The sequence below is a fragment of the Aythya fuligula genome, chromosome 3 (assembly GCF_009819795.1).
Source record: "Aythya fuligula isolate bAytFul2 chromosome 3, bAytFul2.pri, whole genome shotgun sequence".
Lineage (NCBI taxonomy): Eukaryota > Metazoa > Chordata > Aves > Anseriformes > Anatidae > Aythya > Aythya fuligula.
In genome coordinates this window covers 24,615,470-24,642,488 of record NC_045561.1, presented here as the reverse complement: position 1 = coordinate 24,642,488, position 27,019 = coordinate 24,615,470, and the positions used below count along the sequence as shown (strand labels likewise).

The window sequence follows — 27,019 nt, the reverse complement described above, 5'->3', positions numbered from 1 at the left end:
GAAAATGCTTTCACTACTGGTATCAAAATACCAGACAGCATAGGAAGACAGACTTGCATGGTTTCTTGTTGGTCTAGCTGCCTTTTTTGGGGGGTACTTTTCTCTTCTTACCTTGTGGTTTAAAGGGCCCATAGCTGGAAAGCTTCCAGTGTACCTGCTCTTAAGTTAATGGATGCATGTTTTGGCAAGATACAGTATTAAATACTAGGAGGAGTTGCCAGAATAAACCAAAGAACTGACTACACAGCAGAAATCTTGGTAGAAAAAAGTTTTAAAATAAAAACCCCTACTTCATCAAGAAAGTTTGATTACACAACTATTTACATCCAGCAACTGAACAAAATGAAATGGCACTAAGTGCACTTTGCACTGTACATAGAGTCACTATATCCTAGTTGGCAGAAAGATGTCTTACACAGTAAGGCTAGGAGATTCTCCTGACAATGTTTTTTCATCTCTCCACTGTTGCAACTGATGTTGAATGGTGCTTAAAAACTCCTAAGACATGGCACAAAATAAGCATCGCACTTTGCTGCAGATAGTATTTTTCCAGAAAATACTAAGATTGCACAAGCTTACTACTAAGCACTACAAATTAAGAATGGAAATACAGTCACTGTCATTAATATTAAATAAAAAGATACCCTTCAAATTTAAGCTAGTCAGTCCTAGCAACCAGGCCCACTCAGTGAAAAGGCTACTTTCTGTGCTTAATCATAGGGCAGAGAGATCCCTCCTCAGCATGCAGATAAAATGAATAAGCTATCATCTATACCCACGTAATGTCTCTGACTAAAAGCAGTCATCCTGAATTTTTTCTTGCTTGATCACTCTTGGAAGACTCCCAAGGCTTGCCGAAGGAAGATGTTATAGCAGCCTTCTTCAGTTAGTTGGGTTGAGGTAATGACTCTCCCTGTTTTCCAGGTAGAGTAAGTGAACATACACACAGAACTACCCTTCAGCTGTTAGAAGCCAAGTACCTCTGGCCATATCTTCTGAGAGTGTGTTATCAGCTTGAAGACACTGCTGATAGCATCAGTCCCACCTTTGATCTGAACCTACATCACAGCAAAACCACATGTCGCTGTGAAGACTAAAGAAACTGAACCTGGTTAAAGCCAGCCCAGCCAAAAAACAAACATTTCTGTATGCGTGTACACACACGAGCAGAGATTTTTGTCACTTACCAGGCCACCCCCCTAATCTAGTTCTCAGTTCAATGCATGCATGCTTACATCATTTCAAAACCAACATTTAAGCAATTAACAAAACTGAAATGTTATTACAGCTTGTAAAACAAAATACCATACTTTGTTTTTTTGGTTTAACCAAAAGTTACAGAATTTGTCCCTACACAGAGACCTATAACATGCCTCCTGATACAAAATCAGAGCATAGATGTGGTATGAATTATGAATTAACTCCTGGAGAACCCCCCTCAATTAAAAACAGAGATCACAGAGACCTACACCAATCAGTGTCTTAAAGTTACCTGCTGTGAAACCTCATACCATTCCTAATAGCACCTTACTATGTTGCTATCTGCAACAATCTTAAGCATATTACATGCTTAAGATCTAATGCATAGATTTAAGTCCCAGGCTACAAAATATTTGACTGCTTAAAAATCTAAAGCCAGGCAATCAAAGCTATTCACAACAGAGCTGGAACCAGTGGCAAATTCATGCTTTTCTGATGTGATAGAACATTCTCCCTAAGTTAAGCAGAAGTCTCTATAAAGCTGACAGTTCAGTCTAAACATTACCCTCGCTTGGATAAAAAACATTTTCCACAATTTGTATTACCCTGGAAGTATCCTCAGACACTGTACAGGATGTTCACATTAGGATTAAGTGAGGATCCATCTGATCTTCACAACTGTAGTTTATATTTACAATGCAACACTTGTACATGCATTCTGGTTGCAAGTATCTTTTGTTATTTAACATTGCCAATTTTGGTTTACTAGAACATTGCTTAAAAACACACAAGCCACTCAGGTTAATCAGATTAATTTAATATGGAATTTCAGGCAGAAACCTACAGTAGCCTGGTTGAATATGCACCACACTCTGAGAGTTTCAGGGCTGAAGTAACGCCAATGATTGTGTAAAGATCACACAGATTCATGACTTGTTTCAGTTTTAGTACATATGCTTTAACAAAGCCATCTGCAAGCAGTTACAATTAAGACCGTATAGATGATAGGATATATCACAATACTCAGAGGCCAAACTGGTTTCAACAGTAATTACTTGTGTTGCCACATTACAGGAGTTTTAAGTGAGACTGATTATCGCACCTTTCAGATAATCTAGTTACTTTCCCATTTTAAAAAGCTTCCATTCACCCCCCAAGAGATAAATTTATTAATTTTCAGTTTCTTTGAACATTTTGCTCAGCTGTTCAACTAGTGCTACAAGCTCAGGGTTTCCCCCTAGTGATTCAATTTGTTTATAGGCTTCAGATTCAAGCTCTTTTAACGTATTCCGAGTGTACTCAAATGAACCCACGTTTTCAAGGTAATGCACACAGTATTTTTTTATATCTATGTTTTCTGTCCTTTGGCGTAAAATGTTTTGCACCTGAGTACTTTCAGGTTTTGACCAAATCGCATGAATGGTTGGGAATGAGAACTTGCCCTCAGTTAAGTCTTCACAAAAACTCTTGTTTTCACTGTATTCTTTGGAGTGCAAGTTGGCATAGTCATCTCTTATCTGGAAGAAGAGACCGAGTGTGTTAAGAAGTGGTTTTAAGTCTTCTTTATAATTTGAGAAGAGCTGCATGAGGCCTACAGCCAATCCAAAGAGACCACCTGTCTTTTGTAGTACCATAGCTTTGTATTCAGCTTCTGTAGGACAGGTGTAAGTATCCCTCCAGTAAATATCCAGGCCTTGACCTTTATGGAGTTCCAGCAGCTGACGGGTAAAAACTTTAACAGCATCTGGGTGATTAAGGGTTAAAACCTTCTCTAAGCCAAGGAAATACACATAATTAGCACAGTTGATTACTGATGGAATTCCATAGATACTGTGAGCCACTGGAAAGCCCCGCCGTAGCTTTGAGTTATCTTCAATATCATCCACAAGCAGGCTTGCATTGTGCAACATCTCCGTCACTTCAATGATAACCTATTACAAAAAGAGAAAATTATTATCTCCCACTGCAACTTAACCTCCAGTTTTGAGGAGATTTTATTTACAATAGGAGAAGTTTTAAAGCATGATATTCTTTGTCACCAAGGCTCCCCATTAGACCACTTGTTCTTACTATTAGTTTTATGATTCACTTGATTATCCAGTTCGCCATTTAGTCCTGAACCACCAAATCTGATCACAGGAGCCACTATGTGAATGTATTCCCCAAAGTGTTTCCATGGACCTACTCCACTCTATTGTTGCTACAATACTAAAATAGGCCATGGTCTAGCAGCCATGCAGTGACATATTAGAAACATAAATAGAGCAAAGAAACATGATGTTGTGACAAGTCTAGGTTTACTAATTTGAGATACGCAGCTTATTAGACTCAATAAGCTGTTCACAACATCAAGCTCGGGGCTGGCTATATGCAACAAACAGTAAGCCCTAACGGTTCCAAATCAGGACACTTCAACAAGAACTTGAAGCCTGCCTATGGTTTTCATTGCAGAACTCCTATGCAAGGAGCAGGTATGTTCAGCACCTGCTTAAATTGAAGTAAATTTAGGCATGTAAAACTGCATATGGTATAAACTCATTGCAAAAACAAGTGACAAAGACATCATTTTGAAGCTACTGAGCCAGTCATACTTGCTAGCAACAAGCATTGCACTCAAGCACTCATCAGAACAACTGCTTCTAAAAACCATTAAGGCCATCATTAAATAGCAGCACACAGCTAGTGTGTTTGTACTTGGTGGGTGCTCTAGGAAGCATTAAGAGGGACTTTACTGCTGCAAGCACTTCTTCAGCAGCAAGCCACCTAGTGTTCAGTGACCACTGTCCCTGAAGGTTTTTAAACTGAAATCCTGCAGTCAAATTGTTTGTTTGCCCAAGATAACAACTGTAAGAACAAGCTACTTGAGCACTAACGACTCATCTAGGACTTAGAAGTGAGGACTACTTTGACCTGTAAAGGTACATTGCTGCCCACTAACTTTAAAGTCATGAAGGACAAAGTAATTATAAAAAGCAATTTTGCAATGCCTATTTTTCTGAACATTGGCTTAGTCCATTGTGTCATTTTCAGTACTATCAGGAAAGTTTCCCTATGAATTCATTGGATGAGCCTACTCTAGCATTTCTTGTTAGCCTATTTCATATTGCTTTCAGTTCTGTGAACTTCTGGAGCTTCTAGACATTTAAGGTCGAATTGAAGTAACTTTAATAGTGCTTCATAACTGTTTGAATTATCTTGTGAACTTTCATAAGGAAAAGCAGTGTCAGAAATGCTTTAAGGTTGGAAGTGAGGCAGGAAGAAGTTTAGACAGCAGAAAAAGCTTATTTTCTAGAAGATATCAGGAAATGCCTGAGGAAATGAGTAAGACTGCTCTTCATAATGAAAGCAGAAGACCAACACAGAGCACTATGCTTTCTTACAACCCAAGCCCATCTAATCTGTGACCGCTGCAATACCACTTTCAACACCCAGATTTCTATACCTTCTTACCTGCAACAGCTTTAAGTTTTACATGGCCCTGTTCCAGGCCATTTCAGTGCTGTCTTAGAAGAAAGTCAATCTGACAGGTGCTGTATTCTCTAACTCAGAAAGCTGACGTGTCTCAGTGCAGCATAAGATGAGCACTAAAGGATGCAGTAGGTAGAAAAGAGACCACGTGGCTGAGAAAATAGTAAAGTGATGGTAGCCTGTAGTAAAACTTACTACCAAGCAACAGTAGCCTCAACTGTATTCATCTAGATAAACAATATCAAAATTCAGATTTTTAATAGAATACAAGTAACTGGAAGGGAATCAAGCTGCTAGACAACTGGAAAGACTTAAAGTTACAAGAGATGTCAAAGAGGACATGCAGTCACCCTGACTTCAACAGCCTTACATTATTAAAATGAGTACAATTATAGACAAAAGCACTAACAATTTCAGCAAGAGTCAAAGATGACAGGGTCTTGTTTTTGTCCTGAGGTTATTTAGAGAATCACAAACCACTTAAGTGGTAAAACAAACATTAAAGCATCAGTTTTCTTCAAAGATAACTAGAACAAGTGGCCTAAATTTTCAATAATGGTTACATGACTACCTGTTTACAAGTGACAGGTAGAACTGGTTACTTCTGTTCACACCATGGTACTGCAGCTTTAATTATCTATGGAGCTAGAAAAACAACAGACACTCATCATCACTGGTGCTCAGCAAAAGGGTAAGAGGCTATAACTGCAGACTGCAGTGCAGGAGATTCCAGTAGGCCGTAATGGAAAACTTATCATGAAAGGGATTCAGCACTGGAAAAGGTGCCCTGAGAGGCTGCAGAGTCAGATTTTCAAGACTCAGCAAGGCTCTCAGAAGCCTGAAGCAGCTATGGAACAAGTCCTTCTTAGAGCAGGTTTGACCTGGGTAACTACCAGAGATTCCTGCCAATTTGAATTTTGATCTATGATTTCAGACTAAACCCATGCATACAAGTACACAGGTTGCTATAATACATTTGTCTAGCTGGAGACCAGCATAAATCTGGCTAAAGAGTTATATGGATAGATTGGGTTTGTGTGACAAGAGCTTGGCAGCATGAGGGCTGCAGGGGTGGCCTCTGAGAAGTGCCAAGGACCTGCCCTATGGTAGGTAAGAGCCAGCTCCAGCTGGCTCCAAAAGGGATTCAACCATAGCTGAGCCAACAAATGATGATGCTTGTGCTTATGGCAGAACAGATTTAAGAAGGGGGAAAAAAACTGCCATGCAACAGCAGCTGGAAGTGAGAACCACCCTGCAGACCCCCAGGTCAGTGCAGCAGGAGGGCAGGAGGTGCTCCAGGCACACAGCAGCAGTTCCCCTGTGGCCTGTGGAGAGGTCCCTGGTGGAGGAGGCTGTCCCCCTGCAGCCCATGGGTCCCACATGGAGCAGATCTCCATGCCGCAGCCCCCCCATGGGTGGAGGAGCCCCCGGTGGAGCAGGTGGATGTGGCCTGGAGGAGGCTGCGGCCCATGGAGAGCCCCCGCAGGAGCAGGCCCCGGGCCGGAGCTGCAGCCCGTGGAGAGGAGCCCACGCAGGAGCAGGGGGTCTGGGGGGAGCTGCCGCCCACCCGTGGGGGACCCGTGCTGGAGCAGTTTGCTCCTGGGGGATGGACCCCATGGTACGGAGCCGTGTGGGAGCAGTGCTTGGAGAGCTGCTGCCTGTAGACAGCCCCCACAGGCTCAGTCCAGGAAGGACGGCATCCCGTGGGAGGGACCCCATGGGGAGCAGGGGAAGAGAGGGACCATGAAGGAGCGGCAGATGATTAAGTGTTACGGACTGACCACAACCCCCATTCCCCTGTGCCACTCAGGAGGACGAGGCAGAAGATGGATGGGGGGGAGAAGGTAATTTTAGTTTGCTTTTAGTTTCTCACTGCTCTAGTCTGTTAGTAACAGGCAATAAATTATGTTATTCTCCCTACACTGAGACTGTTTTGCCTGTGCAGATAATAGGTGAGCAATGTTCCTGTCCTGATCTCAGCCCTGGAGCCCTTTTCCATTGCATTTCTTTTCCTCTTCCTTTTGAGGAGGGTAGGAGTGAGAGCACAGTTGTAGTAGAAGTTAGCTGTCCATCAGGGTGAAGCCATCACAATGGACAAGGCTGGAAAAAATAAGATTACTAGGAGACTAATGCAGCTTCTTCCTTCACTGTTTAAATTACTTAAGCCATTTTGCTACTCAAGGACTATGAAGTATCACACAAGCAACTGTAAAGAGGACTCCTTCAAACACTAATGGCCTGCCTGACCATTAATGAAATTAGCTAGGTACCAGGTAAGTGTCAAAAAAAAAAAACAAAGGAAACACTACCAACCATCATAATTCGTTACTTTAATTACTTACATTACCTTGGATACAGAGTACCTTCTGCACCCTAAATAAGCCATTTGGCAAAACTATAGTTGAAGCAAAAGAGGAATTTCACATTTTAGAAGCCAGTGTTTAAACACACAGCTATACATCTTGCACAGATCTGTCCAACAGAGGGAAAAAAGGAATATTCCTGGTCAAATGTTTCTCAATAGAGAGTAAGGACTCTAGACTGTGTAAGAAGTCCACCTAAAAGTCCAAAACAAGTGGTTTATAAAGTTCACTTGACTGCTGGCTTTGATGTTCTTGTATCAAAATAGCAAGAACTTATTCTCAATCACTATGCGTAGTTTACAAGGTAACCATCTAGGTTCTTTCATAAGTCATGGAAAACTCATTGTTAATAACCACAGTGGGTAACAATAGCAACTACTCATCCACAACTCAAAAGGTTGAGCACACTTGAAAAGCAGTGACTGTTCTACACAAGACAAACTGTGGAAATTTTTTCTTTAGTGTTCCACCACAGCCAAAGCTTTGCACTAGTTATTTTGCTGAAGCTGTACGTTATATTTGGAAATTATGTAGCATAAATTATCAGAAGACTTAAACACGTTAACAACAATGCTATTGATATTCTTTGCAGAAAGATAACAGCCCTCTAAAAATAATTAGTGAGTACCTGTATCTTATCTTCTGGAACGTTCAGCCAGTGATTAAAGGCCTGCGACAGTTTGGTTCTCACTTGCTTACCTACAATGAGAAAAAAAACACAAATCACATGAAGTTCATTATTAGACAACAATTTGACTTACGAACTGTAACTGATTTGAGAGCAGTAAGCTGATAAGCATGACCACTTGAAAGGGTAAAATACATTACAGTAAGTTTGTAGCTTGTTTTCTTCATTGTATAAACATTAAAACTCAAGTTGCTGATTGTTGGTAGCATTTCACAACAATGTACATAAACAGTGCTATAAAGCAGGTATTTACATGTTACTATTTAGTTTTGGCTGTTTAAAGTGATCTTGAGTCTGAGTCTGTCAGTAACCTGTATGGATCAGCTTGCTACCTCTGAAAGCAAGTTTGCAAGTTTACCTAGTCTGCCAGGCACATTGACTTTGTGTAAGATTAGAAAGTTTGAAAAAAATTTTTAAAACTATGATTCATTATTTGTTCAAGATGTGTACTTGCTGAATATTTATTTCCTCTCCGTTATCAAGTCTTTCTACTGTAGTGCTCTTCATCTGCTACTGACTTTATAAAGATATAGTGACATGTGACATACTTACTAAATAACTCTAAACAACCTAGTTCTGAACAGAACTTCCCAAGATTTCAGACATTTATCTTATACTCTAAAAGTTCACCTATTCATAACGGGATGTTCTGTTTTTGCTAACTCTAGTTTGGCAGAGAACCAGGCAGCCACCTATTTCAGAGAAACAACAGACAAGATTACAAGTACAAATTTGGTATTAATATAAGTATTACTGTTCATTCCAGATAAATTTTACCTGAAGGAGATGATTTTTAAAGTAAGTTAACCCATGTTAACAAGTTAATCTTGCCTATAAATTATCGACGCCAGCTTTCTTTAATAAATTGCTAAGGGTTGTGTACAAATATTTATCCAGTGTGTTTATTGATCTTTACCGAACAATTTCATATTGATCAGTCACTCTCTACCCACACAGGCCTTGCAGCTTCAAACTTTAAGAGGGCTCAGCTGAGCTTCAGATCTTCAAGTAACAGCAAAACGTGTTGACACAGAGAACTTGCATACATAGCTTGTATCAACAAGGTTTCTGGAAGCAGTTTCCAACAAACCTCAAAGCAGTGCAACCTAGATAGCGGGTTCCATATTACTCCAAGACCTACTGAGAGACATAACCCAGGAATGATTCCGCAATATCAGCGCTCACGTTAATGATGCCATCCTGCCCACAGCACTGAAGAAGTTGCAACATCTGAATCCTTCCCCAAGGCTTCTCTGTATTGCTGTGTGACCAGCACATACAGAACAGAGTAACTAATGTGGATAGATTCTCTCACAATCATATACTGTAGAGAAATCAGAACGGATTTCTCCTCTTCTATCACACCACCAAGGTCTGTGGTTTGGGTTCTACAGTGGGGGGTGGTAACCATCCTCATTTGCTCAAAGGGCTTCAATTTTTGCTTGGTTCTCAAATAGGTGTTCACTATTTCCTAACAAAAAACAAAAGGAGAAGGTGACAGATGTGACTAATGAAAAAGCATTTATTTCCCAGGAGCTCTGGCTTCTGGCTGTGCCCTATGGGAAGGGGCACTTTTACCCAGACATACACTGCCTTTGGCTCACATTCTCCATTTGTTTTCTCTGTTCAGTTTTAAATACTAATAGCTTTTTGCAGAAGGGAGGGATTACTTTGTTTCTGAAACAGCACAACAGATATCTTAAGTTTCTCATGCCAGACTTATTCTCTATCAGGACAATAAGTATCTAGTTCTATTTTTTAAACCTGTGCATTTAAATCAATAATTCACTGACTTAAGTTCACCATTTTAACATGGGTAACCAGAGCTCAAGTTTGAATGCAAAATTAGAGTAGCACCCAAGAGTTTTAAAATATCTTGCATTAGCTAAGCACCATCACTAGTTCAAGTTAAAACTGCTTCTGACAGCAATAGCTCCTGCAGATGTCAAGGATTTGAAATACTACCAACATTCAGACTTTGCTCCTCTTCTTTCCTTCCCACCCACCATGTGGGTGGATCAGATTTTGGCCAAATCCGTTCCCTGCCTTACTGCATATTCATGACCACCAAATACTGCACAAAGCAGGGTCAAGACTCCCTGCATCCAAGGCTCAACTCATGCAATTAAAAAAAAAAAAAGTTAACTGAAGAGGAAATAATCACTCAAGTATTGAATGTAACTGTTACAGACATCTGCCAAATTGTACAGCTTGCCAGGTAAGCATAAACAAATATTTTAGTACATCCATAAGGAAAACTAGTCAGAGATAATATCACATTAAGAAAGCATACCTCATCTACAGCTGGTTACTCACTTCTGGATTAAGGAAAAAAAAGTAGCTGTTGCATCAATATAAGCATTAGGCAACTTAATTCTGTTTTTCTAAATACATTTCCTAGAAAATACACTTACGGAGAGCTAGATACTCAGTAACAAGTTTTATTTCATCATGAGGTACATAACTACTAGCATGTAATCCAAATGGACTGTTAATATATACACAGTGGATTTGGCCATTTAGCTCCTCAGTGTAGACTGCATTTGAATTGTTAGACTTGTCTGCCCTGTTCTAGCGAGGCTGTCTAGACACTGACTATTAAAGGAAAAGAACACTATCTATATAGCGAAGCATTAATCTTTTCTTTTACAGGTGCAGATTTGCTTTTGTGAGCCCCATTATTGCTTCATAAATGCTACTGTATCTTGTTCTGAAGTCGATCCTAGCAGGTCTATTTGATGTTACAGCAATTTTCCATATGCATGTTTTATGCCTACAGTCACACTATGATGACAAGAGACCAAACCCCTTCAACACTTCATGCAGTAAGACTCCATTCTTGGCCTCCAGCCCTCCCTTCAGACTAGATGGCCTATAGATGCGAGGACAAAATTAGATGGAGTAAAACTTAACACCACCATAATTACTCATTTTCCACTGTTATGCATCACAACCCCCTTGACTAGTCTAAGCAGACTCTTGTACAACTGAAGACTATCCAGATCTAGCTTCCAAAAATTCTTCTAGCTACTGTATTCAGCCATAATTATAGACAGTACTGCAACAGCTTTTTAAACAAATTTACGCTAAATGCACTGTTTGATCTGCTGAAGATCCTAATACCACCCCAATCAAGCAAAAACTATGCAAAACTTGTTTTCTCATTAGTAATGTGGGGTGGAAAACAAGGTAGGAAAAAATATTTCAAACCTAATAGCCCCACTCTGACGAGATAGGTAACTTATATTAAAATAATTTATAGGGATAAGAATGTAAAGTCATCATCCTAGAAACAAAGATTCAGTTAAATTAGAGGGGTCACACTGAGGACAATCCCTCCCACCTATTTAATCACATAAGAGAAGCTTCTCTAGAATCAGACTGGCTACACATGTGTTTATATCTACATGATTGTTCTCCTGATAGAGCACAGACCCAGAGCTCATAGACCTCCTGCTCCAGACAGGCTGCTGATCAGTATTTCTTTACACATGCTGCATTAAAGTGACCTCAAACTGTGCCCTTAAGGCAGCACCCCCACTTAGAGTGAGGGTATGTGAAACAGATCGAACAGCATGGGGAAGAGCAGAGGGACTATTAACCTAGCCCTCATTAGAGCCTCACTAAGCTAATTCAACTCATTACCCCAGCAGAAAGCTGACTGCTTTTTGCTAGGCTAGCTTTCTGCCAGCCTTATGTACTGAGTCAGCTTCTAAAGCAGGTCTGCCAGAGTTAGTACAGGCTAAGCAGCAGATGCTGAGAGCTGGGGGAAAGGGGCAGCACCCTTATGGATGAAGCAAGCTATTATATTACCTCAGCTGCATTGTGCACTTCCATGTTTAGCTCTGTCCTCTGATGGGTTAGGGCTAAACGGGTCCCTGACCAGACCTCCCCACACGGCTACAATGCAGCCAGCACACAGGCAAAGAGAGCAAGCCCATCCCTTTAAACCTGGGCAGCCCCTTGGGACAGATCACAGCCCCTGCAGGATTGTCTAGCTTAAACTCCCACCCCATTCAAAATAGGGTTAACTAGTCCAAGGCTGCGATTCTTTTTGCCTTGTTTCCTCCTCTCACGATCCTGAATGCCACCATCCCGTGGTCACTGCAGACACAGCTGCCCCCAGCCTTCACATCCCAACCAATTCTTTGTTTTCGAAGTGTCAAGTCCAGCAAAACGCCTTCCCTCACCAACTCGTCAGTCCTTGATGCATTCCAGAAACCTCTGGGATTGCCTTAGTGCATTGCTTCTTCTACTAGATATTGAGGTAGAAGTCTCTCATGAGGACAAGGGCCTGCAAAGGAGGCTTCTTCCAGCTGTGTGGAGGCTTCATCTACTTCTTCCTGATCAGATGGCCTATAACACAGACCCACCATAGTGTCACCCATATCAATCTGCCCTCTGATCTTGAGCCTGTTGAGAGTTTATGGGTTAATCTAACCCAAGGCAGAACTCTGTGCAGTTCAGTTGCTCTTTCACATAAACAGGCAATTCCCATTCTTTGCCATCCCAGCCTTTCTAGACAGTCCATATCCACCTGCAGCTCTCCAGCTATTCCACATCCAATATCCCAATGAAATCACAGGCCTGCAGCTTCATGCAGACATCTAACTTCTCCTATTTATTCCACATGCATTTGCATACAGGCACTTGAGAGTCACCCAGTCCTACAGATTCCCTGGTAGGAGTGAGAGCTTCCTGCATCACACTGCCCTGTTATCACTTCCTTATTTCCTTATTTGAATGCACACATCTGGGGTGGACTTCTGTCAGCTTTGTTCTGTTAATTACAAAGTCTCTTGTCCACATCAGATTATACCCTTTGCTTGCCAGTTCATCACTTCCTTGATTTATTTTGGGTACTCTTATTTAAATTGAAGTGATAATGGAAGAATAACTTCTCATCAGGTCAGTCAGCCAGTGCCAACTCAGGTTGGTGGATCCCACCTCCTCCTAGTAGTCCTCGATGCACAAAAGGAGCCCCATGATCATAAAACCCAAATCCCTGCTGTTAATGTCAACAGTGTGACTAACTGGTTGTTAACAGAAAGGATCGGCTTATTCTTCTTGAATATGAGAGGAGGGGAGAAGAGCTTAAGGAGAAAAAAAACAAACACTTGGTCTCCTATGCCCATCCCTCACTCCAAAAGCCATGTAGTCGTGTTTGATAAGCCCCACATGTCCCCAGCTATATCCACTGGTTCTCAAATGGAAGAGGCACAGGGTTCAGTAGCCTTAGGACGAAACACCCCTTGGTATTCTCTCCAGAACATCCCTGACCCAAGCTGTCCAGAAGCAGCATGCCTCTGGAAGGTAACAGAGGAACAGGAGCCTCCCCACTACTGGCACTTGCTGTCAGCCTGGAGCTGTGCCATACACAGATCTAGCCATTTGTTTTCTTCTGGTGCACTAAACTTACCTGACAATTGCGTATCTTCGTGATGAACAGGAATCTTTCCTGGTGCCAGAAGCCATGAGCTCCCAGCTTTCACCATTGCACAAGCCTCCATTTTCCAGCCTGTTATGCACTCTTCTTGCCCCTCCTTCAGTGCATTCAGGGTCTTGAACCTGAAGGACCTTCAAAGGATCCTGCCAATCTAATTATCTCTAATGCTGTGCAGCCTGCTGACCCTCTTCCACTGCTGATTTGCTTGGTGGAAGCAAATTTGACCATTATATATCTTTTGGGGGCTGGAACAGTACTTTCTCCTGGCCCGGTGGGATTCCTAGGCATCTCTGCAGTACAAGACCTGGAGAGATGCCACCTCCCTCAGGAACACAGCCCAGATTGAGGCTGCTGATGTGTAAGGTGCATTTGTTCCACTGGTAAAGATGATGCCCTGTGGCACATCACCACCATTCCTAAGTGCGTGTACCATGTTCTCAGTTTCTAGTCTCCTTCTACATGAACTGCTGCACAGAACTACATCTGTTGGCTGCCTGTTAGCTCTATTCTCTTTTAGAGGAGATCAAAAGAGTGGAAAAAAAAAATAGATGCTATTAAAAAAAAAAATCTGTTTCAGTACGTTTGAGAGGCTACTGTCAAAGTAAAGCATCACCTTCGTCTTGCTACTGCTGCTTCAAAAATCCTTCACCAAGCTGGTTAAGTTCAACAACTGAGCAGAAAAATATGAAAAAAAAGACCAAAAGCCAGTCTTGATTGTTTAGCAAGCCAACTAAGCCCAGGAAAGACTGAAGCCAAGACCAGAGCAATGCACGTGAAAGGGAAGATGCAGAGTTGTGAATAGGATTGGAATCTATCCTTTTCAATAGCAAGCCCATATGCTCCTTAGGGCTGCAAAAACAGCTACTGCTGTTAACTTAGCTACTCCGAGATGAAAGATTCTTCCTCATCTGCGTGAATTTAAGGCAAATCACATTATTGGCATTTGTGAAATTTATTTCTGCTTATTGCACTTTGTTTACCCAAGAAAAGGGCAGAATACTAGACTCAGAGTATGGCAATTTTATGTTCTACTACTGAAATATTTTACAAGAAAAGTTACTGTTTCAAGATGTATGCTTCTCCCAGGCACTAAATTCTGTTAATTAATGTTTATTCCATCATTAGGATACTAACCATTAAAATTGCAACACAAAAAAAAGACTTAAGCCCTGTAATTTTTCTAGCCTAGTGTCATAAACCCAAGCTTGTATGTTTCTTTAACTTCTAAGTATCACCTCAGTTACCATTAAAATCCTATTTCATTAATGGCAAGCAGAATAATCAAGTTTCTCTTTTTTGAGAGATTAACCCTTAACATAAGAGCTTGTATTCTTACACTACAGGCAACATTAGCAGACATTTTTCAAACCATCTCAATACAGTTACACAATTCTTCTTGATGTAAGAGTTTTGATATGCATCTAACTTCAAGTTTTCACAGGTTACTAAACCACTTGGAGACTGTGTTTTTCAACTGGTCCTACAAGATAAGCAACTGGATATATTGAAGGGCCATAATTGTACATATCTGACTGAACTGAGCTTTCTCCAGAAGCCTCTCAGAGCTCCAGGTGATCCAAGAGAGAAACAGCTCTTTGGCATCACCCTTGTGCCACGCCACAAACTGGACAAAAGATAACTATTCTGCCTGCCAAGTTTTCCAGCAGGTTAGGTGATTGATGCTACCTAATCATCTGGTTAGTGAGCTGAGAAGTGGCATGAGTTAAGATGCGGGAGAATACTGCCAGAAGGAAGATGGAATTAAACCTCCTCTTTCAGCAGAAGCTTGTTAGATTAGCTCAGGCATCTCATCTGGGCTCCACCCTAATTATGAACTGCTAGCATATGCCTCATTTTTCCCTTCACCAAGCATCGGTGCTCATACTGATGCCAAGGCTCACACAAGTAGCTGGCTCCTACTGATCTGTGTTTGGCATAGCTGACTTAGGGCAAAGCCAACATTTCAAAAACCAGTCAACATCCAGCTATACGATTGTGAACACTTACTGCTTCCACTGTTACTCCATAACAGCTTTCCACAGGCACGCGACATTTACCTGTCTACCTTAGGAGAATTCTCCCATTCCGAATTACACCACCATTCCTACATGGTGTATCTTGTCTCTCACCTTCCCCAAAACATAAATTCACAAGAGATCAACATGTTTCAGCAGACAGATTTATGATATTTTAGCAGGACAGGACAAAGTGCTTGCACCGTTCATCAATATAAGTCTATAAGCCATCAAGATAGAGTGATTAGGGTTGAACACACCATGAAGTACAGGAGTTCAGCCACAGGAACGAAGGTGGGAAGGTTAAACCAGATGCATCATGTAAGTGAAAGCTAATTGAAGAGCTATTAGTCAAGCACTTATGCCTACAGGAGGTTGTTTTCTTTGTCTTGACACTTTTTTTTTTTTTTTATCTTGTGCATATTTGCTACTAGGTAGCTGAGCTTTCTTTTCCAGCAGCTACGATTTCTTAAAAGGAAAAAAAAAAAAGCAGCTAAAAACACAGAGGGGTTATGATATACCATGTTTATGTCAGATAAACATACTAAAGAAAAACCCTCCTTTAAGATGGTGTTGGAGAAGTTTCTTCAGGACCAGCTCTTAGAAAGCTCTCTGGAATATCATAGATTGATTCTCAAATAAGTCTTCTAGCAAAATAACCACCCAGTTTCACATAACAAAATGAAAAATACTGTGAGGAAACAGGAAAAACTTTCTGGCATTATCAAAAGGAGTGTTACTGCCAAATTCTTTCCTTCTCTACTTTTTCAACTCAAGTAGTACTAGCTGCCAAGAACATGCAATCATTAACGTAGACAAGATGCTCGTGATATTTGTAAAGATGAATAATGAATTTCAATATGCATGGGTTAAAGACCCACCCTGCTGATAATATAGGTCTTGTTGCAGATGTACAAAGCCAGTTAGTACTGTACCTGTGATTAGTTACGCTGTTTGCCTAGACAGGTCTCCCATCCCCAGTCAGATATCATTTTGGTCAGGGTTACTTTCCTTAAATACTTACCAAATTTTGCATATTTGTTAGTTCCCCCAGTATTTGATACAAGCTGGGCAGAGCCTTCTAGCTGGCATGCCTATACATTAATTCTCTCACAAACTGCCTCCTCCATTCTGCTAATATAGCTGCTATTCAAGAAGAGAAACTTTATCTCGATGTGTTGCTGGTGACCTAACACCAGACAGGGACTGGCAGATTCTCTGGTAAGTGAAGCAACCCAGAGACAGCCAAAATCAGCCCAAAACAAGCCTGGCTCTACACATACCAGGGTGAAGACATAACATAAAAGAAGCTATTTAAAACATATACACACAATCCATCAAGCCTAGTACAGTAAGCAGATGAACTTTGGGCTGGCAGTGTTTCACTCTTCAAAAATGGAATCAAGTCTTCAGTGCTTGCCCAGTTCCAGTAAGTCAGCGACTCTGAATGGAAGACAGAGCAAATGCAAGACAACTATCTGTGCTCTAACAGACAGGCTCAGCTGCCACTGTACCAGTTTCACCAAAAGGACAATTTCACGAGAGAAATGAAAACAAACTAACACTTTTTCAACAGTTTTAATTAATTGTAACTCCACAAATCAAGAATGGATAAGCTTCTTGGCATATATTTCCTAGGAAAGAAAAAGATGTTAGAAAACAATTTTGATATTTAAAAGAGTAAAAGCAAACTTGCCTGGTAGTTGAAGTAAATACTGGTATGGCTCTAGGATTCTTTTAGATGTTTCATCGTTCCCATCCATGTCTTTATTTGATAAGAGGTAGTTCACTCTTAAAGAACGGGTTGTGAACACTATTTAAATGGAAAAAAAAAAGTGGAATTAACAAAATAAAGGAGCAAACAAATATAAAAAGTCAATGACCTCTAGGCTAGGTGCATGTGCTACAGTTTTGAACATGACAGTGACTACTACTTTTACTATACAAGAAGTTTCCCGGATGGCATTTAGACGAGAAGCAAGCATGTCTTAAATACAGCTTTCTTTAATTATTCATGAATAGCTTAAGCCAACTCCTAGCCTTTTAGCTTACTTTGACTTTTGTACATATTAGAGGGCTCAGACGACAGACAAATACTTAAAACATCAGCATTCACAACAATGGAGCTCCACCGTAAGGAGTTAGAGAAGACATTCAATATATACAAAACCTCATACAACTAATAGGATTAGACCTCCCTGTGCTCTTTCACCACAGGAAAATGCAGATGCCTAAGAGCAGAAGCTACACCTTACTCCAAGGCAACCTAAACAAGCTGAGCACTAGCTTGAGCCTTTTGACAGGTTCCTTCATCACGATGGATGTTTTGGAGGACAGGAACACACTGCTTTCCTACTAAGCACACAGACATCTGCACACACTTTCCCATATACTATATACATCACACTCTCACAGTAAATCTTTTAAGATCCACTCCCCTCATAGCTCAACAATTATCTATTGATTGTTTTTTAGTTCACATCCTTATGGTCATCCATATTTGCATTTTTCCCCCAGACTGTTTTCTATAATGGATTCTCTCTCCTTTCACCTCTAGCCTTCCTTGCTGCACTGCAGATACAGCAGCTCAAAACAATTCTTCTAATGTCATTTTAAGACAGGAACTGCAGCAGTAGCGTAACGTCTCATGCTACTTCAGCATCATTTCTTAGCTGTTTAGCTAGCATCCAGGAAAGAATGCATTTTTCCCTCCTCTTGGAGCAATTAAGTAGTTTTGTAAGTTACCAATAAAAATAATTATTTTAAAGTGACTTTAGAAGTACAGACTGGTGCATTTTTAACATTGGTACATGAAGAGGAGTGGTTGACACGAGTGAAATACAGTATATTCCACTCTTTCTCAGAGTCCAGCAATAGGTTTCCCATCAACTCAAAGGATCAGCATTCAAAGTTATCACTTCCTCTTAAGCTACTTAGACCTGGTATTCCTCAACACTCAGGAGCTTTCCCTTCCAGTGGCAGCTCCATCAGTTCCTGTCTTTGGGTCCCATTCCCACCCTCTGGACCCACAAATATTTGTAGCAGTACAAACTTGGGAACTAATCTGCATAAGTAACTACTTGCAAAGCTTAGGCTTGGATCAATTCCTTTATCTGGTTCGCTGCATATGTTAACCCAATTCATCAACACTTCAGGGGCAAGAAATGCTATTTAAGCACACGCAGTTGCTACTGCAATCCTTGTAAGACAGGACCTTTCTGGAAAGCTTTGCAGTTTCTTAGCAGTAACACCACAATAAGAATTACAGCCTTCCCATCTTACCCCGTGGTGTGCCAGCACAACAGGCTGTCAGGCCACAATAATCAAAGCTGGGCTTATCTGACACCCTCAGCTCCCTGTTGTTCCTACCTTACTGGTACAGCTCCAGAGACAGGAACTGCTTTCAAGCTAGGGCTGCCACTAAGAACACCAGCTGTAAAACTGCACCCTACACACCAAGCATAAGTCTCAAAGGATTTCAGTGAGGAAGTGAAACAAAAAATGCTCATCACAGCCCATCCCCAGACGTTCTAAGGAGAATGAGATGCTCATAGAGTTGGATATAGAGACACTATCAAGTTAGCCGCCCTCCCGTGACAATTAATCATCAAAAAGCCACAGGGAGGGTTTAGAACTGAAAGTGCTCAGCTAGGGGAAATGTTGGGGTTGAATTCCTTCTGTGTGAGGGTTTTCCACTAACACTGAGCCTACAAGGGTTGGGCAGTTAGCACACATTGTAGCAGCACAAAACAAAGAATGTGAAGATTACTCACCGGTCATTGCCCTGACAAACTTCTTAGAAGTAAATGTTAGAGCTCTTCCTCCCCCCTCAGGGAACGAGGAGGTTTCTTCCCTGTCCATAGGGCACTAACACAGTACTCAAAAATCCCCATCCAACTGAAAACTGACTAGCATCACACAGCAAACTTCCAGGCACTAACAGGAATCCTCCCAAACGCTGCTCATTGCAAGATAAATTAATCAGGCACTTGTCCCACAAATGCCAAGACTTTATCATTGTTATGATTAAAGCAGAAAAGCATTACAGCTTACTGTTGAGCTTCATTTTTTGTTTTTGAATAGAGCAAAAAAAGGCCTGCCAGTGGTGGCAACTTGAAACCACGGTGGTCAAGCTTTCCTGGGCTGTTATGCTACCTGAAAAATGACCTAAGGAAGTTACTGTAAGAAAAAGAAGAGAGGTGATCCCTCATAAGAGGAATCTAGACATCTAATGTACCCACAGAAACAAGGACGGTGAGGAGAACTGCCCCAAAACTTATAGGAAGAAGGGAAACTCAATGAAGACACCTAAATGAAGGCACCCACAAAGGTCTATATAGCAGAGTACCGTCGAGTATGAGACTTTGCGGAGAGCAGAAACATCACTGAAGCTACCACGCTTAACACACTTGGTACGGAGGGCTCCTGCCCGAAGGGCTGCCCAGCTCCCCGCGGGATTTCAGCAGCCGCAGAAACTTCCCTGGAGCCGCTCCCAGCCGCCGCTCAGCCCCTCCTGAGGCACAGGGGAACCGCAGGCCCCCAGCCGCCCCCCCCCAGGGCTCCGCGCACCGGCTCGGGGCTCCCAGCGCCATCTTAGGGCGAGGGGACCCCCCCGGGACCCCCCTCCCGAGCCGCCGCCGCCAGCCCCGGCTCCCCGCAGCCCCCGGAGCGCCCCCCGCTCCCCGCCGCTCACCTCAGGCCGCCGCCAGCCCGCGCAGCCCCGCCCGGCCCGGCCCGGCGGGAGGGAGGCAGCGCTGAGGGAGGGGGGGAGGCAGCACCGCCCCCTTCCGCCCCGCCGGGCGCCACCTTCGCCTCTTGGGGGAAAATGCGCCACCGGAGCCGCACCGCGCATGCGCCGGCCCAGCCCCCTCCTGCCATTAGCATTCGGCTGGGGCCCCGGCCCCGCGCGGCGGCGGCGGCGCGCGGTGCGCGCTGGGATGTGTAGTCCGCGCCGGGAGCGCGCTGGCTGAGGGAACCCGGGGAGGGAGGCGCGGGGGGACTGCGTTACCCGTGAGCCTCCGCGGCGCCGAGTCTCAGTTTCCATAGAAGTGGAGAAAAATGACGTCAGTATTTCCGACGCGGCGGCCAATGGGGCCGGGGGGGGGGCGGGCCGTGCGGGCCGCGGCCCAATGGAGGTGGGCGGGGAGAGGGGCGTGGCCCGGCCCGTCCGGCCGTCAGTCAGTCGGGCGGTCGGTGCGGGAGGGGGAGGGGGAGCGAGGCAGGGAGCGCAGCGCTCAGCGCCGCCGGCTCCGCGTCCGCGCCCGGGTGCGGGCGGCACGGGGCGGCCCCGCCGCGCGAGCACAGCCGTTGGCGGAGCGGGGGCCGAGGGCGCCCGACGGGGAGACGGAGCCGGAGCCGCGGGCGGCGGCAGCAGCAGCAGCAGCAGCAGGAGGAGGAGGAGGAGGAGGAGGCGGCGGCTTCGCCCCGTTCCCTTCCCTCCCCCCCGCCGCGGGTCGGGGGAGTCGCGGGCGGGCGCCGCGGAACAAAGGTACCGGCGGGCGGGCGGGGGGCGAGCCCCGGGCCCCGCGGCGGGCGGCAGGGGGTGTGTGTGTGTGTGTGTGGGGGGGGGGGGGGGGGGTGTTTTTCTGCGCTCGCAGCGCGGCTGCGGCGGGACTCGGCGGCGGCGGGGCGAGGGCGATCGGCAGCCGCCTGCTTGTGTCCCCCCCCCCCGTCCCTCCCGCCCCGCTCCGCTCCGCTCCCTTCTGTTCTTCTTCTTCCTTTTCTACCCCCCCGCCCGGCCCCCAGACGGCCGCGGAGTTGCGGCTGTTGCTGCCGAAACTCCGGCCGCGGAGTCAGCGCTTTGCTTGTATTTGGGGAGGGGGGGGCACGGAGGAGAGGAGAGGAGAGGACGAGGGGGGGGGGGGGGGGGGGGAGGAGCCGCCGCGATCCGGAGCCGCCGCGATCCGGAGCCGCAGCCCCGTACAAAAGCGGCTGCACCCCCCCCCCGTCCCCATGCCCCCCCCATCCTGCTGCCCGCACTCTTCCTCGTACAATGGAGGCAGGGCCTCCCCCCTCCCTCCCCTCCTCCTCTCCCCCAGCCGCCAAGTGCGGGGGTCCCGGCGCTGAGCTCAACCCCCCCCCCCCAATCCCCTCCTTCCCCTCTCGGCAGCGGGCGGGGAGGGGGCTGCGGCCCCGCGGGGGGCGGCCCCGAGGCCGTGCTTTATCCCCCCGTTCCCCCCCCCCGGCGCCGTGCGGCGGGTTGTTGTTGTGGCAAGTTTCTCCTCCTCTGACAGAAATGGCGTCAGCGGCGGCGAGGCAGCGGCCGGGGAGGGGCGCGGGGGGGAGCGGGGCAGCGGCCGCACCAGGGCTCGGGGAGGGGTGGGGGTGGGGGGGGGGGCTCGGGGAGGCGCCCCCCGCCCTCCCTCAGCCTCCCCCCCGCGGCCCCCCGAGCCCCCTGAGGCGGCCCCGCCGCCCCTCCCCCGCCCGGTGCCTCAGCGCTTTGTTTTAAATTCCAGGTCCGGCCTCGGCCGCGCAGCCCCCGCCGAGGCTTTTTACCGCAGCCTGAGCTCATCATGAAGGTAAGGCGTGAGGGAAGTGTCCGCGGGGAATGGCCGCGAGGGAATGGCCGTGGGGAAATGTCCGTCTGTCTGTCTGTCCGCCCGGTCCGTCCCGGGGTGCCCCCCCCCACCCCCCCTCAGTGGAGGAGGACATGGCTGCCTGGCTGCAGCTCGGGAAAAGTCGCCAGAGTTTGGCTGCCGGGCTGCGGAGGGGACCGGGAAGGCTCAGGAAGGTTTTGTGCCCTGTCCGGGTGTCCCTTGCGGTGCCCACAGCCATCGTCGCAGCTCGTTTTTTCCCCGAGCCCTTCTCCTCTCCCATCTCCTTCTTTTTCCTGCGTCGGGCAAGTGCTACAGGAAACAAAGCGTGTCAGCCCCATAGCGTGATCTGCTCTGTGCCAAAATGGACCTGCGTACCCCAAAATAGTTAGGAAATAGCCGGGCTTTTTGTCGTTTTGCTGAGGATGGCTCACCTGAGCTGCTGTTTGTGTCGCTGTGCCCCCCCCCACCCCCCTCCCAGGATCTGTAATTCAGCTCTGGGTCTGGGCTGCGGTAAACCTTCAAAATATAAACCCTATCGAAAGCAATTGTTGCAAGCCTGAGATACATCATCTCATCGGTATTTTTAATATAAAAGAGCGGTCTGTATATGGGGGCTTGCACTGTTAGAGTTATGCTACTGTCTGTCAGCGAATCTTACGTAAAATATGTCCTAAAAGCTGTGCATTAAGATCTAAAATACTGCACATCTCTTCCTCATTAAAAGTAAACTGTATGAATTTGCAACAACAGGCTGTCTATGTAGTGTGATACGGAGCTTTCCAAATGTGGCTCGTTGCCTGCTGGGGTTGTAGGAGATGGAAGCAAGAGAAATAGGAGGCAGTATAGAGAGCTAGAGAGCTTTTTTTTTTTTTTTTTTTTTTTTTTTTAAACCTCGGAAGGAAAAACACTTATTTAAATGACAGCTAAATTTGCATACATTTCTAATATTCTTTTTTCCATGTAAACAAATCATACAGTTACCATAGAGATTAGGCTCCGATACTCCGGTTATAGAGCCGTGTAAGTGTGGATAGATGGATGGGAGGATGGGGAGGTCGGATCGTAAGTGGGAATACAAAGTGTTCTGTGAGATAGTGATAGCGCCCCACTTCAGGCTGAATTGAATGTGTAGCAAATGCTCAAATTTTAAGTAACATGCAGAAACCTGTTAATACAGTCATATTTAAGGGGAAAAAAGGGCCCCAGTGTACTTATCCTTCTGTAAGATTTCTGCTGTTGCTGCATTTTTATTTATTTTAAAAATCTGGACGATTTCTGCCACGGTATTCATATGCTGATTTTAAGTCCATGATTTTTGTAATTTGTGTGTAGCATTACATTTATGTATGCTTGAGATAGCTCCAAGTACTTTATTTACTGTGCCTTGTACTGTTAACTGGGGTTAATCTGTAATTCATTACATGGAAACTGTATTTACTTGTTACGAAGAAACTTTTAATGGCATCATAGCTCAAAAGAGATTTCTAAGGTTCAACCGTCTTTCCAATACCATTTTTTAAGATTTTGGGAATAATGCAGTTCAGCATGACTTTCTGCCTGGCTTAAATTTGCAATTAATTTGCTAAGCCTGCAAGGATAAAAGTTAGTCCAATAAGAAGCAGCAAGGGAGAATGCTTAGGAAAATTAGTGGCTTTCTGTTGGTATCGCACAAAGTAACATTGACTGTATTGGATCGAGATACTGTTTAAATATGGCTGTGCTTTTGTGTGCTTTTTTTTTTTTTTTTTTAAAGTTATTGGAAGAGTATTCCTCAAGGACACTTCAGCACACAGAGAATTTAATGCTTTAAGGCCTGGTTTTAGTTTGAGTCTGTTGGCTGCAGACTGTATGACCGAGGCCCCGGTTTTGTTTGGTGCCTCGTCGTTCTTTCGGGTGCTGAGGGTGGTGTGTCCCAGCGCACAAAGTGTTAGAACTGGGCTCCTTCTCTGCGTCTTTGTCTCTGTGGGTGAACTTGAACACCTCATGTAGCTTTACTGACTCATTTTTTCAATCTGTGTGCTATAGATAGAATGTTTATCATGCTTTGTAAAACACAGCGAGGTATATTTAGGAAGAGTGCCAAGTCGGACTGATGGAAAGCTGTAAGTCACTCGTCATCTCGCCTTTTGGAACCCTCTGAGACAGCAGAGGGGCGCTGCCTGCTAAGCCATTGCCACCTCCAAAGCCGCCGGCATAATTGTTCTCCCAACAGTAAGCCAACTTAATTCAAGTCGATAAAGTCCCTTGTATAAATTAGTAACTTTAGCCTATTACACAGGCCTTCCGTGGACTGCAAAGACCATTTGGAGACAGTCTTAAAATATCTTGAAGTATATCTTGCAAGGAGTAAACAAATCTTGGGAAAATCATGCATGTTATTGTGATGCTCTTCTAAATCTGGCCTTTTCTTGCATTAAGTGCCTCTGATAGTCATTAATACACTTGTGTAGATAACAGCTAGGACGACTGATTTTTTTTTTTCTTGTTAAACTTGGGTACCTTCTGCATAATGTCTTTTTGCGTTGTGTGTGCTTTGGAAGCTTGCAGAATCCTTTTGATTATTTAAAAACTAATTGCGTGCCATCAAATTACTACCTACTAAGTAGATTGCAAAGTGCATATAAAAACATTATTATGGTTTGTTTTTAATTTTTTTTTTCCTGAAGTCAGGAAATAAATTCCAGGAAAGCAGAGTCTTTGCTTTTCAAGAAAGAAACACATACAAACTCAGTTTCGATCATCATTTGTACTTAACACTAAATGTTCATGAGATTTTTTAATATCTACTGCAGTATTTGCTTGAAATTTAAATATGTGATTGAAGGCAGTATACTCACTGTAGTTCAAAAGTTCACTGCTGACTGGCAATAAAAATAGTGAACGTCACAGAAGCTAGAGCAATACACTGTAAATAAAGTGATCTGGAATGATGGCTTAAATGTTTTTAAGTTATTTGCGCGTTAATGTTTTTCAGTCTTCAAAGTACGAAATATTAGTGATGGTAGATATTTCTGTGTTGTAGCTCTAGGTGTTTCTGAGTGCATTTGTCATGCTGATAAATGAAGGAAGCCCTGTGTACAGTTCGTGGTGTGTTTTCTTGTTTGTTTTCAGTTCATTACGAATTTACATTACAGTGGTATTCCAAGTGACCTCTCTATTGCTACACGGAGATCATTGCTGCACACTGTTGCTGTAACCACTTTCACTTAAAGCCAGTCGGTCTGCTGCTCTTGTTCTCTGCCAGTATGGCAGAGGGAGGACAAAAGCAATGTATCTAGTACATTTTTCAGTCTTTAATTTCCAACTTGGAGTGTGAGTCAGCTGAAAGTCCTGTTGCTTTTATGCAGGCTGGAAACTAGTCGTGGAAGGTGGTGACCTTTCACTTTCTGGTTAACTATTTGAATTTCCTCAGAAAAGGGCACTTACAGAGGGAGGAGTCAGTACCATTAGAGTAGTTCTTGTGTTGGAGGGAGGAAAACAGGTAAGTCTGAAGAGGTGGTTTTCCCCTGTCGTTTGTTTTTGAACGAGGAAAAATGATCTTAAATTCTGTCCTGATGTTCCAGTTTGAACAAGTGATCAGAGGCAGTTATTGACTTCCTCATGCTTGCATAATTATGTAGAAAGGAAAGCAAACACCACTTGCACCAAGCAATTACAAGTCACGTTGGAATAATCTAAGCTATTTTGAAATTGGATATTTGCACTTTTGAAATGCTAATCTTAGTATATTTTACAGTGGCTGAACAACATGGAAGTCTGGAATTCAAATCTGCGTGTTTAGCGTGCGTCTGTTCGGTAGTTGAATGTGTTGATAAGGACTCCAAAGTTAATTAGACTACCTGGTGGGAAAGAAGGCCGTTAGACCGAGAAGACCAAAGTTGTAATAAACTATGGCAATGGGAGAAGTTGACTAGCTTGTATTATTATCTTCCAACTTGGTGAAGGGTTTTTGGATCAACAGTCTCATAGCAGCATAACTACTGCATCAGGATGCTGTCTAAGAAAAATGTTAGCAGACAGAATAATGAATATGCAGATCTCCGCTAGACATTTTAGGACGCTTATTCAGTGTTGTACACATCTAGTGCAGAAGTATGCTGTGGTACACATGGTATGTATTTTTCAAGCAATTCTGCATTGTAGTTGAGAGGTCTTTCAAAACAAAATGCAATCTTTTTGATGTATGATGCCTTACAAGCACTGTCAAATACAAATACTTGGTCTGAATGTTTCACTGGTCATGTAACCTGAAAAAGGGATAAATTCCAGAAAGGTGGATGTGATGCATACCACTGCTGCAAACTGGCTGCAATTTTTTGTTCAAATCCTACAGATACTTACCATTTATTTTTTTTATTTTCTTAGAAATAAATGGTTTTATAATAGGCTGAAAAATAAAAAATATGGAGGGTTTGAGATCTCATTTGGAAAAGGTAACGTAGATTTTATGGGAAGATACAGAGTCTAAATTTCCTTGGCACCCTAGTGTGATACAGAGCCGTCCAAATGCTAGATTGTTTATCAGTTCTGGACGTACTTGGAAGTGGTTAACCCATTGTGAAATGCACCAGTAGCTTCTCTGCAGTTGTACTTACTATAATTGGCCTTTCAGCTATTTTTACAAAAGTGCACAAATCTAAGTAAGTACGGATCTCGATCTGCTCCTGTCTGAAGTATGATTCAGGTCACAGCTGGGAAATGTTAGTGAGCTGGGGTTTGTACTGCTGCTTGCTTTTTAGTTGATACGCTTCAGTAACAAATATTTCTCTTCTGCCTTTCCTATTTAGCACTTCCAGGGCTGTCCAGTTACTGTGCTTGCTACTGCTCTCTGGATATTAGCCTGTGCAATGGATTTGTAAAGACTTTTAGGAGGTTTCAACAGGCCTCCAGGGAAATAAGGAAACCTGTTTAGCCCTATGCATAAAGTAAATATTTAGTGATTAAAAACGTGTTAGAACAATTATTTAATAGGTTTTTGATGTAAAATCATACATATATATAATTGGTTAATGAGAGGATTTTTCAAGGGATCCCAGTATGGAGAAGACTGCAAGCTACTTCGATATTCTATCCTTGACAAGATGGCTATTTTCCTTCCGAATAATAGTTTGAAGCAGGGAAGAAATTGAAGAAAGAGCTATTGTGTGTATTGTGTGCTTTTTTTTTTTTTTTTTTTTTTTTTTTTAGCTTGGAGGCCAGCGTGTAAAGCAGTCTTGACCTGTTTAGCAAGAAGTGTTTGTAGGCAAGCTCTGGAAAGGCAGCTGGGAGACTGTCAAGGCAGGGTGGTGGAGGGTGTTGCTGAG

The 27,019-nt window shown here is 43.8% G+C and overlaps 2 protein-coding genes across 4 annotated transcripts in view; one reads left to right on the top strand and one right to left on the bottom strand.

Annotated features, from left to right (window-relative positions):
- Nucleotides 1-1,996: 1,996 nt before the first annotated feature.
- On the bottom strand, nt 1,997-19,981 carry GGPS1 (geranylgeranyl diphosphate synthase 1). Of its 3 annotated transcripts, none has more exons than XM_032184073.1 (4): nt 19,874-19,981; nt 16,877-16,993; nt 7,660-7,730; nt 1,997-3,131 (listed from the first exon to the last, which is right to left on the bottom strand). In XM_032184073.1, exons 2-4 carry the CDS (start codon nt 16,941-16,943, stop codon nt 2,370-2,372), a joined length of 900 nt encoding a protein of 299 aa, XP_032039964.1. In that variant the 5' UTR covers nt 16,944-16,993; nt 19,874-19,981; the 3' UTR covers nt 1,997-2,369. The 3 variants fall into 3 exon arrangements, with proteins under 3 accessions (XP_032039964.1, XP_032039962.1, XP_032039963.1); XM_032184071.1 differs by lacking the exon at nt 19,874-19,981 and adding an exon at nt 18,954-19,197; XM_032184072.1 differs by lacking the exon at nt 19,874-19,981 and adding an exon at nt 17,115-17,125.
- Nucleotides 19,982-20,388: 407 nt separating this feature from the next.
- The window catches only part of ARID4B (AT-rich interaction domain 4B), an 85,974-nt gene continuing 79,343 nt past the window's right edge, over nt 20,389-27,019 (top strand). Inside the window, exons 1-2 of the mRNA XM_032183902.1 lie at nt 20,389-20,668; nt 21,636-21,698. Of these exons, the coding sequence (XP_032039793.1) occupies nt 21,693-21,698 (6 nt within the window). The 5' untranslated portion in view covers nt 20,389-20,668; nt 21,636-21,692. The remainder of the gene's footprint in view (nt 20,669-21,635; nt 21,699-27,019) is intronic.